Raw genomic sequence first — 22,374 nt, 5'->3', positions numbered from 1 at the left:
TAGTTGAAACAAAAGAAAAGAAAGCTGTAATTTACCCTAAAATCTCACTCTACACTATAATCCCATTCTCAAAAAAAAGAGTGAAAAGACAATAAAAACAAAGCCTGTCAAAATTAAGGAAATGTCTATATGACACCAGTTCACGAAAAAAAAGACCCTTTGTTCGATACAGTCTGTTTATCCATCTCACAGGCGGACACGGCCTGTAGAAATCTCTTCTTCCTGTGTCTGCCTCCTGTTTTCCCTCATGAGAGGAGTGAAAGAGCCAAAAGAGAGGAAGAAACAGAGCGAGGGAGGGAGAGAAAAGAAAAACGAGTGCATCAATCAAGTAGCTTCTTATTGCCAACAATGAGCTCAGTCTCCTGTGTCCCTTCATTTACAGGACTCACTGGGTTTGGACAGGCTCGTCCTCCCACGCATATAAATACACTGATAACAATTAGACAACATATTTAAAAACTATTTATTTGTTTTTGAGACAGGGAAGGACATATATACAGTATATATTTATATATAACATACTATTCTTTTCTTGCTGTAAAATAAATTTGGTACATTAGACTTTGCACTGCAAGTCTTGTCATGATACATATAATACATTTACATATATTGATTTCTACCAGCTAGTCTGTATTCATTTGATCATCCTAGGGTCCTTAATTTCTTTAAAACTGCATCACTTAAAACACATTTTAGCTGCCTTTAGCATGTAGCAGCCCCATAGAAATAGTTTTCTATTACAGTTAAGGCAGTAGCAAGCTTATTGCCCAGAAAAATCATTTAATACTGGACTCGTCTGAACCCTGGGATAAACAAAGTCGTCGTCTGGGTTGAACAGCGAACTCTGACATTCAGCGCTGGCTCTGATCCTGTTTGTCTTTGGCTCACACACCACTTTAATTATGCTTTAATAACACTGAGTTCACAGAAAAATATTCTTAGAAATTTCTTTTGTAAGTTAAACCCCTAAAGGTTTCATTCATGAGTCTCCTAGATGAGTCAAAACAGTATGGCCAATCATGCAAATTTTCCATAACCTGTCAGGTAATACTGCCTTCAAAATGTATAGCTAAGGATGTGTGGAAACATTTTTCTGCACTGGAACAAAAACCAGGCAGCCTGAGTTCGTTTTCCATCCATTTTTCATTTATAAACCCCATTTCTGAAATGTCTGCAAAACCAGTTGCTTTCAATGAGTCACTTTTAACAAAACTAAGTCCTCAAAGTATCATTAGCTTTGACAGAGTCTGAATATAAAAAATATATTTAAACATATATACCTATAAACATCTAACTGGAGTGGACATGGGGATATAAATACAAGTGAAAGAATTTTCACATTTGAACTTAAACAAACCAAAACATCACAAACATTCCTTTTATAGAAAAGTGCATCTGATTTAAATTGATCTTTACGCTAAAGCTTCTCAGTCAGGGAGGTCTGGGCCAGACACACGTGAACACGAAGAAGGCCCATCACATTAAGGCCTTTAGTTTGACTTTTCAAACAATAAAAAGCGTCATCTGATTTACTTTTATACATACAAGGATAGTTTATCTACTCCTGCTCTGAGCTACAGCAGGAGGATGTCTGACAGAAAAATTAGTTACTACGAGGTGAAGTTCCACCCTTAACATCCCTTAAACTGTTTATTACATTATTCAGCTCAGTCCCCAGACTGTATTGAAATGTACTGATTATCTGAATTTACCTGAATGCATTAAGACGGCCTGAAAGAGTAGATATTGTTCTTCTACCTGAAAACTAACTGTTAGAAAAATCTCTCTTAGATCAGGCTAAGCACCTGCATTGCTCCTGTTTGCACCTCTCACACATAAAAACTAGTTTCAAGTGAAAGAGCGAAGCATGTCAAAAAAACAAAACACCTGGCAATCGTTGAAAAGTTTGCTTCAAAAATGTAGTTTCTGAAAATGAAACTTAACTGAAAAAACAAACTAATTTAAACTAATTGGTCAAGTTGGGAGTAACGTGCATTTCTTACTTTAGCTGCACATGACAACTCTTTGGCAGTTACAAAGTCTTGATTTCTACTTCATGTTTTAAAATGTCATACATAATGCTGGATTAAGATTTTTCTTATATATTCTGTTCAAAGACTGCAGGATGATTATTTTCCAGATAAACTGATGTTAGATCCATTCAAATGGAATAAACAGAAAAACAAATGACCCTCATAGTTGTGGAGGATCATCGTCTATTCAAGATAATATCATCAGGCTTTGCGTATTTGTGTCCTATCATGATGTTATCCAAATTTCCTATCTTCCCTTTTACCAAGATAACTAAACCATCCTAAAAAACATCTTAAATTTTAAAGGGGTAAAAACCGAAAAAGTGCATCACAAATAGCTTAAAAACAGAGAGATTTCTTTGTCTCAGAAAGAAGGAGATGGACAAGATGGGGAAAACAGAACAGCAATCCTGTCCATTTAGCGACACTGTGGTTCAGCTTACACTTTCGGCTCACTGTAGCTTTAAAATGAGCTGAAGCTGCATGTTTAGATTTAAATACTTAAGGATATCTGGTATTTCTCAAAACTGCACAAGTAAATGTAAACATGGGAGCTGATGCAACTGGTGCTTGAGCCTTAACTATTTCATTCTGCCTTTGGAGTGCATCATTTGGTGTGTGTGACTGTGTGAGCTTGAATCTATCAAGCTACTTAATCTGTGTTTTGTTCCCCCCTTGTGGAGACTCTTGTAAGAGCACATACTGGCATTTTTAAGGCTTCGTGTTGACTGCCATGGTCAGTGCTGCTTGTGTTCTTTGGATGTGCTTGTGAGAAATCTTCTTTGAAGTATCTGAGTCCTGGAAGAAGCTCAGTGCCCTTAACACTGACATCTCAGTCATCTCTATGTCTGGATTTCTGGGATCTTAAGGAAGCTGCACATGCTGCTGAGGCTACTCTGTGGTTCAGTTCAGAAACCACGCAGGTCTCAACACAGTATCTGGGAGAAAGGGTGTCTGAGCAGCTCCTCAGCACTGGGCCTGTGTTTGGCTTCCACAAAAATGCTGCGGATGAAGTCCCGTGCCTGGTCGGAAGTGTGCGAGGGCAGAAGCGGGTTGGTGGGCTGGGTGGCGATCTTGAATATCGCTGCCATGGCCTCATATTCAGCCCATGGTGGCTTTTCTGTCAGCATTTCGACCACTGTGCAACCAAGACTCCTACAAAAAACATAGACAATAAATGTAACTTTAATATGACTTACAGTGGAGTCTCAAAACAAGTTGAAACAAATACCACATATTTTGTCTGTGCGACCCACTCCTAAAGCCTTACAGGAATGTGTTTAGTGGAAACCTCGACACACACTGTCTGCAGATGGCCTCTGCCACCTATCTGGGAGGTTCAGAACGCGCTAAAAGTATTACTCCCCTTCCAGCACAAACTGAAAACCTGGAACATACCAACTTCTGTAATGACCTGTTTGACTGGCCTTCAGCCAATCACATCACTCGCCTGGTGGGTCACCACCCAATTAGACTGCATGAGGGAATGTGGTCTGCTGTGTGTGGGAGTGTAGTAGAAAGTGGGTTTCATACAGCAGGCTCCTCACACAATTTAGTGTTTTCTTTTGAGAGAACATTGTTACTCCTGCTTCCCAAGTAATAGCCTGGTATTTTCACACATGTCTCAGCCTCCCCAACCCCTCATTGTGTGATCCTAATTTCATCTTCAAGTGTTTCTGCCCAATAAACTTAGTAGTTTGTTACTTCCATTAAGGTGCTTCATGTGTTTGTTTCACTCTCACACAAGTTTCCAGCACCAGTCGCAGGTATCATCATGTGCAGCAACAAACACCCGATTGTTAGTGAATAAAGACTGCTGGTGTCTACAGCAGGAGCATATCTTAGCTGTCACTGGGACAGAGGGGGTACATCCTGGACAGGTTGCCAGTCTACTGAAGGATTTGGGTATGTATAAAGATACATTTGTATGTAAAATAAGATTTATGTGACCTGACAACATTAAACCTTGTGTTTTTTACTCTATGTTTACAGAGTGTAAGTTGATTTGTTAGCTGAGAGACACAAAAAACTGAAGTAGAGAATGCTTCATGTATGGATGTTGCTGTAAAGAAGCAGTATACCAAAAGAATAATGCCCACATGTGTTGCAAGCAAGGAGGCATAAAAAGATGTACTCAAAGTGCAGTCCTTGAGTAAATACACAAATTAGATTAAGAATATAGTTCTTGTAGTTTTAGTCATTATTTTGTGCCCAATCTAATGCATCCATGTCAATACCAAAAACTGTAACACCATCATGCATTTGGATCAGTTCCATAGTTTCTACTAAGCTTCTCTCTTTCTTTCTAGCAAATAAACTGTATGTCAGCAAGCCTTTTGAAACGGTGCAGAGGTCAACTTCAGTTTAACACACCGCCTTGATCAACTTGGACAAAACTAAACTGAAGTGGATCTTTTGGTCTTACCAGACATCAGCTTTCCTTCCGTAGCCCTCTCCACTGATCACCTCCGGACTCATCCAGTAGGGGGTGCCGGTTACAGAGCGTATGCCGGTGCCAGACATGCAGATGGTCTGGAGCCTTTTGCTGGCACCAAAATCTCCAAGCTTCACGTTTCCCGCTGAATCCCGCAGGATGTTGGCACCTGAAAGCCACAGTTGATATGAAACATGCAAATATTACATGTCAATAATCATCATCCACACGCAGTAAGAACCAAGCATCTCATTATAAAACACTAAACGTTTTCTTTCTGCAGAGCATGATGTTTCAGTATCTGCAGTTAAACAGGAATACCTTTGATGTCCCTGTGTACAATCATGTTGCTGTGCAGATAGGACATGCCTTCCAGTATCTGCCTTGTGTATTTGCGGGTGACATTTTCTGTCAGGGCCCCGTAGGCCTTCAGCTGATCTTTGACCGAACCCTGACAGGAAGAAATCACAGGTTTTACATGGTAATGCCTTAAAACAACAGCTTAACAAGTCACAGATAGTGAATGCAATAAAGAGTAAAGACAATGAGCTAAGAAATCAAGTTAAACAACAAGTTTAACAAATTTCCCACGTGTGGGACTAATAAAGGTTATCTTATAAAGGTTATCTTAAAAAGCTGAAGATGACAGAAGAATGAAAAGGAAACAAACATGTGTTTCTCAGCCAGTTATTCAATAACAAACAACTGCATATGAGTAGAGAAAAACATTATTTTACTTTCCCTGCTTAAGTAAAATCACACATTGTCACTTTCTGTCACTAGTTTCTGGAATAGTTAAAAAAAAAAAAAAACTGCCCAGTTACTGTGAGCTAAATGGAGTAACTGTAGTGGTTTGACCATTATAATAAAAGTACAGTGGTCAAATCACTTTACTGAATAAATAAATATGTTTATATTGTCAACACAGCATCAACACAGCAATGCAAAACATTAACTTGTGGACATTTGTGTCTTTGTTGCCCTCATGCGACTGGTTTCAGTCCTACATGCAATGGAAATGAACACACAGCCTGCGATTGAGCAAATGATTATTATGAAAACAATCACTGCTCTGCCTGAATCTGTAAAATGAGAGCTGCTGAGACTCACCCCGGGCATGTACTCCATGAAAATAGTGAGAGTTTTCTCGTTGTGATCCCTCAAACAGCCGTAGTACTGAACAATACGCTCGTGATGTAGGTTTTTCAGCAGCTGGATTTCGCACTCTAAAGCGCTGACCTCCTGCACAGAACAGTGAACACAGGGAAAATTAAAAACTGAAGAAAGGGCAACAAATAACAGAAAATCTATAATTTTTCAACATCTTTGCATTTTTATGGATTTGCAAATTGCAAAATGTGGATTTCAGCTACAGCTATTTCCCGCCCCAGGCCCTGTTATATCAGTTACCATTACACAGTCATCATAAACAAATGCAGCCATAAACAAAAGATACTTTTTTTACTGCATGTGAAGTCAAGCCAAAAGTGGAAACTAATGCAGAGTCAATAAAAGCCAACAGCACAGTTCCCTAAAAGTAGTTCCTGTGTTTACTTCAGAGAATTAGGCCACAGCAGAGAGAGACAGAGAAAGGAAGAGTAGGAACTCAGAGGGACACAAACTAATCCCCAGGTCCCAGCACTGAAGCTGCTTTAACAGAAACAAATACTGAATCACATTTGCTACAAGCAGGGGGTGGGAGTGGGGGTGTGAAGGGGTAACAAGAGGTCAATGCAATGCTGACCCATCGCCCCTCCGTCACCACTGCAATATCTGGCTGCTCTCAGATACAGGAAGTGACAGTGCGTGTTTTCTCTGTGGCAGACAGGAAAAGAAATTAAAATGGGGAAGAGGGGGGTTGATGGTGGAAGGACAACTTCTACGATGCATTCCACTTTTAGTTTGTTGATTTTCCTTCCAGCAGGCTTTTATTTTTGTCTCGGGGGATAAAATAAAATTGGAAGCTTGAATCCAGAGCCGTAGCTAAACTGTGGATGTTGGTTGATTTATTAATCCCATGCTCAGCTATTCCTGCTAACAATCTACATTCCAGCATAATGACCTGAACAGATTATCGTATGAAGTCATACTTGGCACGTTTTCAGCTGGACATTGGTCCCGACTCATGACTTGTCAGTAATGTGAAACCTTAAGTTTGATATTAAAAAAAACAAGAAGAAAAAAAACGATTTCATCATTCATGAGATATACAGTAAAAACGGGATGTGATGTAACCTTCTGACAAACGCAGCACAATTTTAATGTACAAGCAAAAGCAAATGTTTGCAAATATACAACATGTGAGCATAAGAAGAAAGTCACTATGGAAATAAGAGTACCAGGGAGAGAAATAGTGAGAACACCCACACACGTGAAAAAAAATCCTGTGTTTGTGAAGGTATGCATAAAGTTAAACCATCCGTGTCAATGAATATCTCCTAGCTCCTCACCTTACTGGTCTCAGGACTGTCAGGATCAAACTGGACTTGCTTGGCAGCCAGCTCTCTCCCAGTATCTACATCATAACACAGGTAAACCTGACCAAACGCGCCCTGGCCCAGAAGCTTCCCCCGGCGCCACGTCACCGGAGCACTGGGCGCTGAAAACAAACAGACAAAAAAACCAAAACATTTGTTGGTTGTTGTTTGATGTATCCATTCATTCTCTTCCGCTTATCCTTTTCAGGGTCGCACGGGGCTGGAGCCTATCCCAGCTGTACACCCTGGACAGGTCGCCAATCTGTCGCAGGGCTAACACATATACACACACATGCAAAACAAAATGTTACTCATTCTGTTACACAACTTCCTCAAATGGTCATTTCCAATTACAATTTTAAATCCAGTCTTTAAGGTAGACTTGGCTCCAAGTACCCGGAGTTAAAATTGTCATTTGACAATTTGAAAAAAAAAAACAAACAAACCCAACTTCCTGTCAAATTTAGTTACATGTTTCATTTACCGACACTATAATTTCACTCCCATGGGTAATTTTATGAAGAGTATGAAATCAAATGTTTTTTTCTTTATGATGCAATATAACAGGAACTAACATGATTGAGATAAGCTTCAGCTGAAAAATATAATTAGCGCTGTTGACTCATTTATTCACCTCTGTCTTAAGCACTGCATATGAACCTTTTTATTAAAAAGTTGTGTTTTACTCACACTTATGGGGAACAGAACGATCCTGGGGGCGTAGCCTGCCTTGTGCATCGACCTGCTGCCAGCTGCCCAGACTCTCCTCACTGCCGTTAAGTGACCGTCTTGAGGGCACTAGAGTGAAAAGGTTCCCCTGAGGGCGACGAATCCGTGGAAACGTTCGGCGACCTTGAGGAGAACAGGAAAGAGTGTGGCTGATTCTAATATAACATTGTGAATGGTGAGACTAAGGAAGGCTATACTACAGATGGAGGCAGTAGGAAAAAAATTTACCTACTTGGAAAATGCTACATATATAGTAGATATCATTAATCTCACCTTCACTGTTGTCCTTATAAGGGAGGGACACAAGGTACCTTCGAGGAAAGGTGCCTCCCTTCCCTGCTACCCTGTCATACACATGATTCTCCCGATCTGAAAACAAACACCCAGAATGTCATAGCTCAGCAGGAAGCTGCAGTTGAACAACAGTTTAGTTAGCTGCACGGTGTCACATACCATTAAACTTAGCTTCTTTGATACTCTATTTTGTAGCTTGTACTTACAAAAAATGCTGTTCATGTAAGCTTGCAGCCAGTTTACATTATCACTAACAAGAAAACACTGATTAACAAAAGTAGATAACAGATAAATTATTATTAAATGATTATATTGTGTAAAATAGATAGATAACAGATCAGTAATTAATGTTATGCACTCAGCTTATCAAAGCGCAGGGCAGTTTGCTAAAAACTTGTCTTCAGGGCTTTAACGACATACTAAGATATTGACTGAACGCACACATTGTATGTCTTATTACATGAATGCTGTAATCATCTTTCTATATACTTGGCTTGGCTGTTACCTGAGCACTCTTGACGATTATCAGGGTAACTCTTGGCTCTGTGCATGCGAGACTTCCTCAGTGAGGGGCTGTGAAAGAGGAGAGGGAAGGATGAAGATTGAGGTATGTTCAGAGGCCTTCCCATAATAAACTAAGCGTTTCATCAGCAAAACTTTGCGTTTATTTTATTTTGCAAATACCAGTGGTGGAAATGTAATGGAGAAATGATAAAATAAGGCATGAGTAGTAAGCTCCTGGCAGGAGGCATCAATGTTAGTTTTGTATTTAGCAGGCAGAGCTTGTTTGTCACCTGTCTGAGTTGCTGTCCAGAGACTGGCAGCTTCCAGAAATTGAGTTCTCTGCACTGCTCCAGGGATCCAGCACCTGCACAGGGCACAATGGAAAATTCAGAGTGTCCGTTTTTATGCGCGTGTGGTTTGTGTACACAGAGGACTATGTTTTTGAAAACTTTCATTTTCTGTAGAACAGCTGCACTGGAAAATGGAGATGAGCAAATCTGGGGAATTCGCCGAGCACTTAGTTCAGCTTTTTACTCCCAAACTTAATTTGAACTTCTTAGGAACATGTTTACAAAATCTCATCATGTCAGCCTCACAGCCCATTAAAAACCAAAGTCAGAAAAGATCTTAATTGAATCTCATATGTAAACAAATCTTAAAAGTCGTAATCACAAAGACACAAGATCCATATGATTTCTATTATAAGTTTTCTTTTCCCCCATTATGAATAAAGAGATGGCTCACGCATTGATCGCTGGTTTCTGGGATGAACTCTCCCTCACTGTTTATGCTGGTGTATGAACCTTGGCGGGCGATCCTCTGCTGGCGTTCAGGGACGTAGCCAGGAGGTGGGGAACTACGCCCTGTGTTCTGAGAACCTGGAATCAGTCAGAAATGATGTGTATTAGCTAGTTACATGTTTGCCTGATTTTAAAAATTGTAAGGCTCTGTTCCTCTCTACTGAAACTAATTTTTATTTTCCTGTACACATGAAAGTCGGACATGTTGCTGTTGTGACTACACTCAAAAAACTCGAGGACACATCCATGTTGTAATTTTGGGGGTTTTCTTCTTGCTGACCAACAAAGATAAGGCAACAATGAGAACTAGTTTCAGCATTTAAACTTGTTATGATGCAAAGCTCTCAAGCCTTCTAGGAGCCACTTTGACCCCTCCTCCTCTAGAGGGGGAAAAAGAAATCCTAAAACAGACCACTGGTCCGCCACACTAATAGCATTCTGTAATCTGATTGGCTGCTGTCCAGCAGGCATCGTCTAGTGATGGTGAACAGGAAAAGGAAGAGGACCCATTGCAACAAGGGGAAGCAAAAGAAACGCCAGTGCAAGAGAGTAAAATAAGACAAGCAGGGAAATCAAGGCAGTAAGGCACAACAAAAATATCCATAACTGATAATTCAGTAACTGTTAGGAGATATAATCCAGTTCAAGTCAATCAGATCTCTTTTTTTCTCAAATGAGTAAAATTGGGAAGAACTTTAAGTAGATCTGAAATCACAGTATTTACCAGCTGATAGGTGACGCCCCCTGGGCTCGGCGCTTTGGTACACTGTGCTTACATCTCCAGTGGACTGGGAGGATTTGATCCTCACCTGCTTACATGGCACGTGGTGGGAAGGAGAGGATGCCTGTAGTTTGGGAAAAGATAGGAGAACAGAAGATGTGAACAATGCTTTAACACATTTAACAATTTCATCATGTCATCAAACCAGTTAGTGTCGGTAAATCAGGAACTTGGGTTTTTCACAACATGGCGCTGTGGTGAAGAAATGGTAGTGATGCAACTGTATACTGTAAATGCACGCCCCTGTGTGTGTGTGTGTGTGTGTGTTTGTGTGTGTGTGTCTTGAGTCTTACATTGCTGTGCTCCTGAGTGAGAAGCAGTATCCTGATGCTCTTCATGTTGGAGCTTCGGTCTAGTAAGTCGATTGCCTTGTCAAGGTCATCCTGTCCTCGCAGAGGAATGGACAACTGCCAAGAAACCAGACAACAAAAAGAACACACACATTCAAAATGACATGGAAACTAATTCTTGCCAACATTTACAAGCATACACAGGCTGCTGTTCAAACGTAAAATGCACAAACAATAAATCAACACAGAAAACAGACATGCAGGAAGGCACAATTGAGCGAATGAGAATTGGAAAGTTGATAACGGATGATCCATTACTCATGTTTCCATTTACCAAATTACTTGCCCTTCCTCAAAAGAGGATTTACAACTACTATTTAAGAACATAACATCTTAAGATTTAAAGTACAATTTGGATGATGTCACGGTGTCTTCCTGCATCTTTTACTTGACTCTGAACATGTCTCGACTCAACGATCCGTCAAATTCTTGAGGAAGGAGCAGCTGTGGGTGGGTGGTTGGGTGAAGGGGGCGGGGGGGCACAGTATAACACTTTACCTCATTGTTCATATAATGCAGGTCTAGCTGCTGGCCAAAGACAGTCTTGACTTTCTGCTGAATTTCCTCAAACTGCACAGGTCGTCCAAAGACCAGGATCCTGCAAAAAGAAAGGCAGCAATGAATCATCCAAAGAAATTATGAAAGATTTACACCAGTTGGTAAAGAAACTGCATTAAATTACATGCACACATGCAAACAAAATACACAAGCTGATGTTTTGAGTGTGTGCAGATATTTCTATGTACACCTTGCATATTTGTGGTTTATGTTGGCAGTCATTGGCTAACCACAGTCCTTTTCCCTTCTCTTCTCCAGCTCACATACCAGTCTGAATTAAGTGTGTGTCAGACTGTGAGAAGTGCTCTTTCATGAACTGGAACATGTGACAACAGCTGCATGCCTAAGTGAATGTGTTTATGTCTCTTCCATAAGTTATTAGTCCCTCTCACTTGCATATGAATGTATACTACTGGAAAGCACGATACCCACACACTCACAACATGCATGTTAATGCAAACCACGCCAAACTCACCTCCTCTCTCCTGAGAACTCAAACTTTATCCTGACATCGTCCTGAAAGAAAGCAGAAATAGCAAGGTCAAAGAGCGCTAATACAGTAATGTACAAAAGTCTCAAGTAACTTCTCATTTCTTTATATTTTGCTTTCCAGGAGCCAGATTTTCTTGTAATTTTTTAAAAAGTGAGCCGTGGTTTTCTAATCTTAATGAAAGTCTTTAAAACATTTTCTTTTGGAGATTGACTGCTTTTTCACTCATTATTTAGACCAGTTGTCGTTGTACCTGAACATTTTCAGAGAAATGTTGTTTTATTCAAAGTTGTATCTACACATAACTAACAACTTAGGAAAGAACCAATTTTAAATTGCGTCTTCTGATTCTTTGTTACTAGCGGCCCGGTGGAAAAGCACATAATTATTTCTTGTTTCTTTACTGAATCTATGTAAAATGCCAATGAGAACAAAGTTTAAGCCCTAAACAGTATTCTTACACCAGTAAGGTGATTCGCAAAGAGCTATTGGCTGCACACTTGACATATTTTCTGCAGTGTGTCCTTAAAATTTTAAGGAAACTAGACAAGCAGAACAAAAATAAGGTGGCAAAGATTCAGATGAGTCATGTCTTTAAGAAATAAGAAAAAAAAATCCAATTTAGACCTGACACAGGCCTTTGCATTTTGTCCTCCAATTGATCCATCTACTGTTCACTGAACCCTGATCAGAAATGGTCTCAGTGAATAGCTGTCAAGAAGCCATTCTTAAGGAAGGGAAACAGGGAGAAAAGCCTGAGGTGTGCCAGACTCCACAAGAACTGGAGTGAAAATCAGTGGCAACAGGTCTTACAGAGTGATCAATACAAATTCCAAATTTTTGGCTCAAATCGTCAGTACGTGCGTCGAATGACGTCAGAAAAAAGGGCCAAGAACGAGTGTCTACAGCCATCTGTAAACCACAATTAAGGCTCTGTCTGGTTTGGGGCTGCAGCCAATGGTGTTGGAAATCCTGTCAAAACTGATGGAATTATGCATGAAAAAACATACTGTCAGATTTTGATCCACCATGCAATACCATCTAGAAAGTGTGTGATAATATCCCCAAACACACTTCCAGAGCGGTAAAAGCATATTGGTATAGAAAAAACACAATGAAACTCCAGCAGTCATGGATTGGCCTCCTCAAATGACAGATCTTATTATTACTGAAGTAGCGTGGAATCAGACAGAAGGCAACAAAAGGCAGCCAACATCCTAAGAATCTCCCTCAAGACGTCTGTAAAATTATTGCTGAAGATTAATTAAGTAAATTACAAGATAGCTTGCCTAAGAGAGTTCAGGCTGCATTGAGGAGTAGCGGTGATCATACCAATTAGACTTCACCTGTGGGTCTCACACAAAGACAAGCCATTGTGTACCTCTTTAATTTCTTAGAGAACTTGCATTCGTAACAACTGCAAATAAAGTTACCGAGATTACATGGATAGCCAAGCAGAGAGAGAATTTCTTGTTATGGAGCAATAATTCTACAGGAAACAAACTTATTCACATTCTTGTAGAGTTACATGAGAAGATTGCTTCCTGACTGACCATCAGAAAACATGAAGCTACAGCCAGGATCCGGCTGGCTTGGCTTAAACTGGAAACGGAGAGATCAGCTAACATGGTCCTGTCCAAAGGTAACAAACTACACCTACCACCAGCTCTAAATCTTACCAACTAAGTTATTTCCCATTGCTTTCATTTGGACAAAAAACTAAAGTGTAATACTGGAAATTGAGGACATAACTACAGCTTAGGATTCAGGATGCTGACCATTAACCCATGAACAGCAACAACCTGGGTCAAATTTAGCTTGGATGTATTTTTCTCTTTTAAATATTGTCATTTCACTACTATTACTATCCCCCACAATTTGCATTATTATATCCCGAGCAAAGATTCTTCAAACAGCCCACGTAAAACTGTGAAATGAGGAAGAATTTGTTTCTACTACTTGTGAACTTTTCCATTCTACCTTTGGACAAAACTAGGGTCCTTGCTCCCTAGTGTCCAATTTCTTTTGTAAACTTGTCAGGTGCTCACATAAGCTTTATATATACACACTGTACAGATAAAAGTCAAGTATGTATATCAATCTTTAGATGCAACTTTTGCAGGAATGGGAACGAGTTTTATTTCCCAGAACGTTGCTTTGGGCAAACACCAAGATTAAATTTTAGGTGGGCCAAGTGCCACTTTTTCTTTTCTTTTTTTTTCTTCTTCTTCTTTTTTTTAAACACAAGCAGAAGAATTTGTTTTTAGAGAAGCTAAAAAATTATTTGACAAATTGGTGGTGACTTTGGAAATTCATGTAATTTTGCTAAAACTATGTACCATGTGCGTCAGGAGAAATACTAAAAGCATCAAAAAATTTTGCCAAATAGTTCTGGACACTTACACTGAGCTCTATTAAAGAAGTTTTCTCTAATAAAAATTCTTTGCTTGACACATTTGTCCCCCCTGATCTCTAGACTCGGGGTTTTAAATTGAATTATAGAGCAAATCTCACTCTGGCTCAAGAGTGATGCTGTGGATTAAGGGCTGATTATGTTTATTACACATTTCTCACTACACGACTTAGAGGAAAATATATTCCTTCAAAACACAACATAACAACACATTCATTTAAGACACAACAACTGAGGAAGCAGTTTATGAAGACAAACAAATTTATAGGGTTTAACCTTTGTTTAGACCTGTTTCTAAAGGGTCTTGCCTAATAAATGACAACTTTACGTCTTCAGAACTGCATGCTTGCTTATGTGTTTTTAGACTCACAAAATCTTGACGTTGTGTATTCATATTGGATCAGCATGTTTTGTTTTTGATTTGTAAGAGATAAAATTTAAGAAGATTTACATTTTTTCAATTTTAAGTTCTTCAGTTTCATTAATTTTCTGAAATTTTAAATAGTGAATTCTTACTTTATAGCCAAATTGCGATGGACTGATGCTGTACCTGTCTGTTGGCCTGTGCTGGTGTTTTGGGTTTACCGCTGTCATGAGACAACACAGGCTGCCGCCGTGTCATCTGGAGGGCAACGAGGTCCTTCATTATAGAGTGGAGAGCCTGCCTCTCATCTACAGGGGAAAATAGGTTGGCAAAAAGCAGACAATTAGACAGTGGATTAACAAATGAGTGGTGTGAGCATGGCACAAAGTGAAAGAGATATGAGCTCTGCACTAAAAGGTGTGAAAAGACAATCAGTCATCTTTAATTGCAGCTTTATTGAAACTATCCTGTGACTCAGTATTGGAGGCTTGAAAGAAGTACTTTGTTTTTGATATCCTTATTCCCACATTTGATCTCAGGGCAAGTTCTGTCTTGTCTGGAAAAGCTCACGAAAGAAAAATATTCCCCTTGTATAGTTTGGACAGACATCATACAGCCCTGGGGCTGAACCAGACCCCTATCTCCAGAATGCTGAAAACCAGTCCTCTTCACCTGACTGTCTGGAGAAGCAAGTCGCACCAGCTATGCCCTCGGGGATGGTGATTGGTGTGTGTGTCTGTTTTTAATGTTGTTTAGAAAACTATAGTCTAAGACTTACTCATCGTGGCGTTGTTTGTGATCGAGGTCTACAAACCAGTCTTCGGAAACTTGCAGGGCTGCCTCTGCTGTGCCAACCACCTCCCAGAGCCTTTAGTGGTAAACACAGAAATCAATTAGTTATGAGAATAAACATGCAATAATTGAGGTTAGCACATGTTTTGAAGAAAGAACAGATATGACAAAAAGCATCATTAAAAACTTGCACTACCTTACTGGTAAATGTCATGTATATGGGGAGACAATAAGAAAAAAGGAATCACAGAATAAGACCAGAACGCTGGCATGACAAAGAACCTGTTATATTGTACCCGTCTTATATGGAATTACAGTAATGAAATTACACATTAGTGTTTAATGTGTTTCAGAGAATCTCTTTTTCATTTACAACACAAATCTCTTCTCATTCCTTGCAGGCACGTAACCGAACCCTGCAGACCACAGACCTAAAGAGTTTTTCTGACTGGAAGGCTAGGCGAATGTGAAAGTGTGCAGTGCATGTGAGAATGTGTATTGTGAGTTTGCCCATGAGAAAGAATGACAGTTGGAAACGGCTGAAATTCAAGCTGCCCTGGCAGTGATTATTCTGGCCTTGTTCATATGGGAAAAATGTTCTTTGTGAGGAGTTTTCTGCCGTTTCAAGTATCTACCAGCTTTAAACAGCCTCCTTTGCACGAGCTGCAAAACTCAAAGTCGGTTGTGTCATAACTCCATTGTTGATGTTAACAAGGCAATATTATCAGCCCTGCTCAAGGCGTCAACAGCATTATAAACTGAGGCATTTCCTTCAATGGAGAGGGTTTCCCTCATATTTGTACCAATAAACCATGGAATTTAAACTAATTCAGCAAAGGCAAATACAAAGCACTTTAGAGTTTCTTGAGACTTTGAGGTCTTAACACAAACTTCGTTTTCACAAATGCGCCAAATAATGAGTAAATATTGTTCAGTCAACCAGATACAAGTGACTCACTGCCAGCAACTACAGTTTAAAACAGCTGTTCCCCCAGAAATGCACTGACGTGTTTCTCACCCAGTTCTGATACCTCAACGTAATATCTGGTGATATTATGTAGAAACTGTGTACCACACAGCATCCTTAGGAAGACGTTTATGACCAGCAACTTGAACCCAAAGATTGAAATAGCATGTTTTATCCTGACACATGCTTTATTTTTCTTGAAATATACTGTAGCAAATCAATCCCTCTACACAAGTTCTATCATTAACTGCTGAGTAAGTCTTGAAAACTAAGGACTGGTTTGATTTAGAATATAGCTGTGACTAAAAAAACCCCAGTCAAAGAAGGTCAGACGAGAAGTTGAACAGTGTCTGAGTCTGGAGCCAACAGCAAAGGCTGTCTGTCTGTATTCTGTAGTCAAAGGCAGTCTTAAAGGAAAACAAGAACACCAGAAACTCTACTGTACATGAAATAAACAGCATCGGCACCTGAGGCAACTCATTGACTTTGTGGATTTCTGGGTAATAATCACCCACAGGAATGCAGGGCATGTCCGTCTGTGGTCGCCGGAGCGTTGCCACATTGCTTTCAAGCTTATGCTACTCTCAAGTTGCCCTGCCAACGGTGAAGGTGCCAAATAGTTTTGGCCTGCAGTCCTTGAACTTGTTTATAGCATCTAATTCCAAAGTAAATGACATTGAATTTATGCAGCGTGCATTTCTCACTGCTGCATTAGTGTACAGACACTTGAGGTAACATAGAGCAATTACCTCATGCATTACATAAAAAAAAATGTGTGAGAAAGAGAACAGTCAACACAGTATTTAGAAACAAAACCTCAACTCAAGTGGTCCTTATGGTCAACAGCACAAGCTACCCTCATCTCTCTCTTGCTTCTCCTGATTTTAATTACCTCCCAAGCGGAATTCGGGGAATTCAATGGAGAGTAAAGCTGCACTGTACCAGTCCAGTCAGCTGTGCCTGCTTTATTTTCCTTGTATCGCATTTCCAGGACTAGCAGGATTTACATGGATTTTCCTCCACCCTCTCTTCTCTGTCTGCTTTAAGAGGTGTTTAGTCTGAGGCTGTTTTTCTCAGCCACAGTCCCCTGTCTCAAGCCAGTGATGCATTTGGACTGAGGGCTTCGTAGCAAAATCCCATGGCCTGATGTCTGTCCTGTTTCAGGTGCACATGTGCTTTTCATTTAGGGCAACCCACCACATTTAAATATTGCAATCTCAACAAAGAGCTTGTGCTTGTGTTGGCTACGTGAAGTCTTAGAATGTCCTCTGTAGTGTTTTCACACATGGAAATACATTGAAAATCAAAGCTTATGTACAATGTACATCAAAATCTGAGTTTTGGAAATCCTGTTCATTGTGCATGTTAATATGAAAACCACCGAAAAAGATTTAAAGACAGAAAGCTGGCACCTTCTGTTGCATTCATGGATAAGCTTGCAAAAGTGTTGTGAATAAAGACAACTTTGTTTTAAAGCTAATATACAGTAGTATATTAGCTTATTTTAGTAGCAGGAGTTGGCAATCAAAGTCAGATGTATCCTGCAAATGGGCCCATTACCTACTCCTCAGTACAACTATGACAAAAATTAAACTCTAACCAGGATGGCGTGGGGAATAGCCTATAGTGAGCTCTGTTCTAGGTTCATAGTCGCATTTAAATCTAGCTTTTCAAAGCATCCTCTAATATGTCTCCTCTCAATACTTCATGACGCAAAATATTGCGTAAGTTACTGTGTATCTGGAAGTTCTGACACAGAAGTTCTGACTTTTTGTCCATAAAACAGATGTATGCTTTTATATGCCCATAACTAATCTGGTCCAAAGACTTCCCCTATTGACCTAAGTTATTCTGATAAACTCCGTCACACTTAAATTTAGACCTTTGAATATTATAAAATGACTATACTTGGGTGTAGGTGTTTGTTGCCATCTCAGACTTCACTGACACACTCTCTTTCCTGTGCTGCTCTGGAATTCAGATCAATAAAAATAACTGCACTGTGGAGCTTTGGGTACAAGTTATTAATTTAGCTGTTGAGTTGATTTTTGTTCAGTTGTTTTATTCAATGTTTAACTGCAGAAGGGGGTATGCTGCAAAATAGTACAGCCACCTCCCCCTCCATGAATTGCCACCTTATCATGATGGAGAGGTTTGTGTGCACACATGATCCCAGGAGCTATGTTGCTGAGTGCAATTTGCCCCTGGTATGGTCTCCCAAAGAAAATTGGTCCTGTTTCAGGGGCCAAAGTAAGAGTGATTCACAAGATGAAGGAAAAACAAACAAACAAACAAAAAGGGGCATGGATACCCTGGGATAGGGCTACTGGGGTCCCACCCTGGAGTCAATCGCTGATTGGGGGTTAAGTTTGGGAGGAAGGGGGCAATCCACAGGCAGTGATTTGGTCAGGTAGATTGACTTTGTAATTGTTTTTGTTATCAGACCATCTGCCTGTTGCCGTATGTTTTGGACACTCAGGTAAAGAGATGAGCAGAGCTGTAAACTGATCACCACCTGGCTATAAGTTAAAACAGGTGGTGGTAGAAGATGCTGGACAGACTTGGCGTACCCAAACATATAGTGAAAAACCCGGGTCTGAGAGGAGTCTGGTGAGGCAATGAAGCAAAACTTTCGGTCTCACTTGGCAATTATGGCAAACTGTCAGGTGACTCAGGAAGGGGAAGCAGCTTCCTGCTCACGCTGTTTACAATGGGGATGGAGTTCTGCTGACCTCAATAGAGGATATAGTCGCTTCTCAAGCCCACTGACACACCTTCTTTAGTGGAAGCAAAGTCTGGGGACAAGGAGGGGTGACTGGCCCATTACTGTGACTGATTTACTGAAGTAGTCAAAAGCTCTTTAGTGGTCGAGCCCCTGGGGTGGATGAAATTTGCCCCGAGTTCCTTAAGACTGAACTTGTGGCTGTCTCGTTTGACATGCTTCTGCAGCATCACTTGGAAGTTTAGGACGGTGCTTCTGGCCCTTTGTTGCAGATTCTGTTCATAACTTTTATGGACAGAATTTTTAAGGCATAGCCACATGGCAGAGGGCTTCAGCTTTGGCAGCCTCAGGATCACGTCTCCGCTCTTTGCAGATGATGTGGTTTTTCCGTCCTAATCAGGCAGTAATCTCCAGCATAACATGGGTTGGTTTGCAAGCAAGTGTGAAGTAGCTGGAATGAGAACCAGCACCTCCAGGTCTGAATCCATGAACCTCAGCCAGAAAAGGGTGGATTGCTGACTCCAAGCCAGAGACGAGTTGCTGCCACAAGTGGAGGCATTTAAGTAACTCGAGGTCTTGTTCGCAAGTGATAGACACAGATTGGCTCAGTGTCTGTAGTGATCAGGGTGTTGAATGGCCTGTTTTGGTGAAGAGAGGGCTGAATTTGAAAGCACAGATCTACATTCCTACCCTCACCTATGGTCATGACCTCTGGGTAGTGACCAAAACAAATAATGAGATTGCAGTGGAAATAAACTTCCTGACACTCTCCCTTATTGAAAAGATGAGGAGCTCAGTGATTTGGGAGAGACTCACATTAGAGCCACTACTCTACTATTGATAAAAGCCAGTTGAGGCAGTTTGGGCATCTAACTAGAATTCCTCCAGGTCCCGTGCTAGGAAGGTTTTTTTTGAGCATGTCCAAACTGGGAGAAGGCTCCAGGGTAGAAAAAGCACACACTGGAGAGATAATGTCTTGGCTGACTTGGAAATGCCTCAGCAGTCCCCCAGATGAGATGTTGTGCCCACGCAACCCGAACCGGATAGATACAGAAAATGGAACAGAATGGAATGACACACATGCTCGAGGAAGATAAGCTATTAAATTTAGTAAGCACAGCTGTTATATATTCACTATGGAATATGAATTTAAAATTTTTTCTCAATTAAAAAGGTGGAAAGCTGGATGGCATTTTCAACCCTGACTGATTAAGACGAGATCACAGACAAATCCTTTTTAATAGAAACTTTTAGAAAATACTTCAACTACAATCTATATTCATTTTCAATTCCCTCCAGCTTTTTATGCCGTCAATTTCTTAGACTTTATTCAACTAATTCAGCAAAACAAATAATTTCCAGGACATGGCCTATTCAATAATAATAATAACAACAATAATAATAAACCCGACTCACGTAAATAATTAGAAAAGTTTACATTTCTGTTTTTGGCAGACAGATATAAAAATATTTCAAATATATACATCTTTTTTCCCCTGTGGCATGAACACAGCGCATAATTTACACCTGTCACTACTCTCAGGTGTAGCTCACAAACCTCACCTGTAGTCTCGGCAGGTCAGGACCGAGGTTCTCCCGCGTACAGCCGACTGGTCACCGTAGTCTAGCGGCAGGAATGACGCAGTAGGTCCAGCTGTTGTTAACGTCCATTAGTGTCCTCGGTCAGACCAACACACCAAAGAGTGTGAGTGACTGTAAAGGTGCCATCGGCGGGGCTGACCCCCCCAGGTACCGGGGCTTGTCTTCTTTAACGGAAAGTTAGATCACACACACAAACCGATTCTTTCCAGGTTGTAAAAACAAGCACGGTCACATGAGGCAGCTGGAAGCCTCACAGAGAAAATGTTCCGATGGGAAAACCTACATCAAACAGCTCCAGCTGTGGCCCAGAGGCAAACTTTTGCGCCGTTGTAGCCTCGGATCCTTGGAAAACTTAAATTTCCAAAACATCTTTAGAAGTCACACTAAAAATCGATGAATTTAGAAATGTATTCAGAGCCGTGTCCCATTACAGTGTTAAATACGAACAAAAGCTGCCAAACCAAAGTGTAACAGTAACCGTATGGCCTGTATGAAATCCATTTGTGGGTAGCAGCTCGCCAGAGGAAAGACCGTACGATTTCCGTGATTCTGATGGCCTCTCTTCCTGCTAAGTTTGCAGATTTTCCTCGACCGTGGTTCCAGGTTTGAATCCAAAATATTCTAGGCAGAAGATGTTTTTATTCTCATTGCTGCATTGCACATAACTGCATCGCATTGCAACGTGAATGCTGATATTAACATAATCAAGGAAGAATACACGAAGGCCTATCTGGCCTATAAAAATGTGCAGATTAATTTAATTGAGATAGCACCGTTCTGAGTTCAGACTTAAAAATAACACAGACTATGGGGACATTGGCAGAAAAAAGTACTACCTTTGAGTTTATTATATATTTTAACCAGATGCGTTATGTCATGCGAAGCCAAGTAGGATAAAGTCCATCGATGTTTAGACTTCGCAGGGCTGCAGACTCTAAAATTGTAGATCCTGGAGTATTCATATAAACAGCAAACTGATATTTAAAAAACAAACAAATAAACAAAAAAAAAAACATAAATTAGACGAGCTCGGTCTGTTTTCAGCGACAGTAACAAAGATGTCGTTTGTTGAGAGGAACCAGCGGTCGTCCGCAACTTTTCCGAACCAAAACAAAGCAAGAAATAATCTTCAGCTGAATACGTCAAACTTCCTGACAGAAAAAATATCGCCACCGGAACCAGCTTTTATGCTTCCAAGAAGTCATGAAAACGGCTCGCAAAGGTTGTGTCCATGTTTCCCAGATGCTTCACTGCCCGGCATCCAAACGCAAGTAATAACGATGATTTATTCCCGGGGGGATTTCTGACTCCTAAACTATCTAAATTAGAGCCGTGCAGCCGCGGGGACGCGCTGTTACTCGGTGGAAGTCTTCTTTCTGGAGCGCGCACAATATTATTGGAGGGGCGGACCAACTGTGACGTCGTGAAGCGTTTGCTGCCGTGAAAAAGAGTTGGAAAATCCGAAATTCACAGCTTTTAACTTAACAGTCCTCATCCGTCTAAGTCATCCAATGTTTCCTTTAAGATTGAACAATAACGTGCATTCCCTAATTGAATTTAAATGACACGTTAGAATAATCTAACGTGAAGTATTTGAAGTCAAGTATTTTCATTTTATTTTGGTTTCAGCAGTACTGGACCTGGAGGGAGTGGAATACTTATGTAAAAAGGTCAACGGGTTGTACTTTATTATATCACAGGATTATTGTTGCATGTATTTGAAACATTTATTGCGCAGTGTAATGCAACAATTATACAATATATGCAATTTATCTAAAAGAAGCAGAAACACGCGCGCGCACACACACACTCACGCACACACACACACACACACACACACACACCAGTCAAAAGTTTGGACACACCTTTTCATTTAATTGTTTTTCTTTATTTTCATGACTATTTACTGTAGATTCTCCCCGAAGGCATCAAAACTACAAATGAGCACATATGGAATTATGCAGGAAACAAAAAAGTGTGAAAGAACTCAAAACATGTTTTATACTATAGATTCTTGAAAATAGCCACCCTTTGCTTTGATTACTGCTTTGGACACTTTTAACA

General features: G+C 40.3%; 1 protein-coding gene across 1 annotated transcript; it reads right to left on the bottom strand.

Annotated features, from left to right (window-relative positions):
* Positions 1-485: 485 nt before the first annotated feature.
* Positions 486-21,672, bottom strand: map3k3 (mitogen-activated protein kinase kinase kinase 3). Its single transcript, XM_063472358.1, has 17 exons — positions 20,272-21,672; positions 15,006-15,095; positions 14,414-14,535; positions 11,436-11,476; positions 10,901-11,000; positions 10,346-10,459; positions 9,996-10,116; positions 9,216-9,349; positions 8,762-8,835; positions 8,473-8,540; positions 7,947-8,042; positions 7,635-7,796; positions 6,918-7,066; positions 5,578-5,709; positions 4,789-4,918; positions 4,459-4,636; positions 486-3,188 (listed from the first exon to the last, which is right to left on the bottom strand). Exons 2-17 carry the CDS (start codon positions 15,007-15,009, stop codon positions 2,960-2,962), a joined length of 1,854 nt encoding a protein of 617 aa, XP_063328428.1. The 5' UTR covers positions 15,010-15,095; positions 20,272-21,672; the 3' UTR covers positions 486-2,959.
* Positions 21,673-22,374: the final 702 nt, after the last annotated feature.

Source organism: Pelmatolapia mariae, linkage group LG4, assembly GCF_036321145.2.
Source record: "Pelmatolapia mariae isolate MD_Pm_ZW linkage group LG4, Pm_UMD_F_2, whole genome shotgun sequence".
NCBI lineage: Eukaryota > Metazoa > Chordata > Actinopteri > Cichliformes > Cichlidae > Pelmatolapia > Pelmatolapia mariae.
The sequence above is the reverse complement of the archived record's forward strand: the minus strand, read 5'-3'. Positions and strand labels throughout refer to the sequence as shown.

Excerpts from the sequence above, each read along its gene's own strand:
- map3k3 (XM_063472358.1), bottom strand. Across the intron at positions 5,710-6,917 it reads ACAGTCCTGAGACCAGTAAG|GAGGTCAGCGCTTTAGAGTG; the intron begins GTGAGGAGCTAG and ends TGTTCTGTGCAG. Across the intron at positions 3,189-4,458 it reads GGAAGGAAAGCTGATGTCTG|GAGTCTTGGTTGCACAGTGG; the intron begins GTAAGACCAAAA and ends TGTTTTTTGTAG.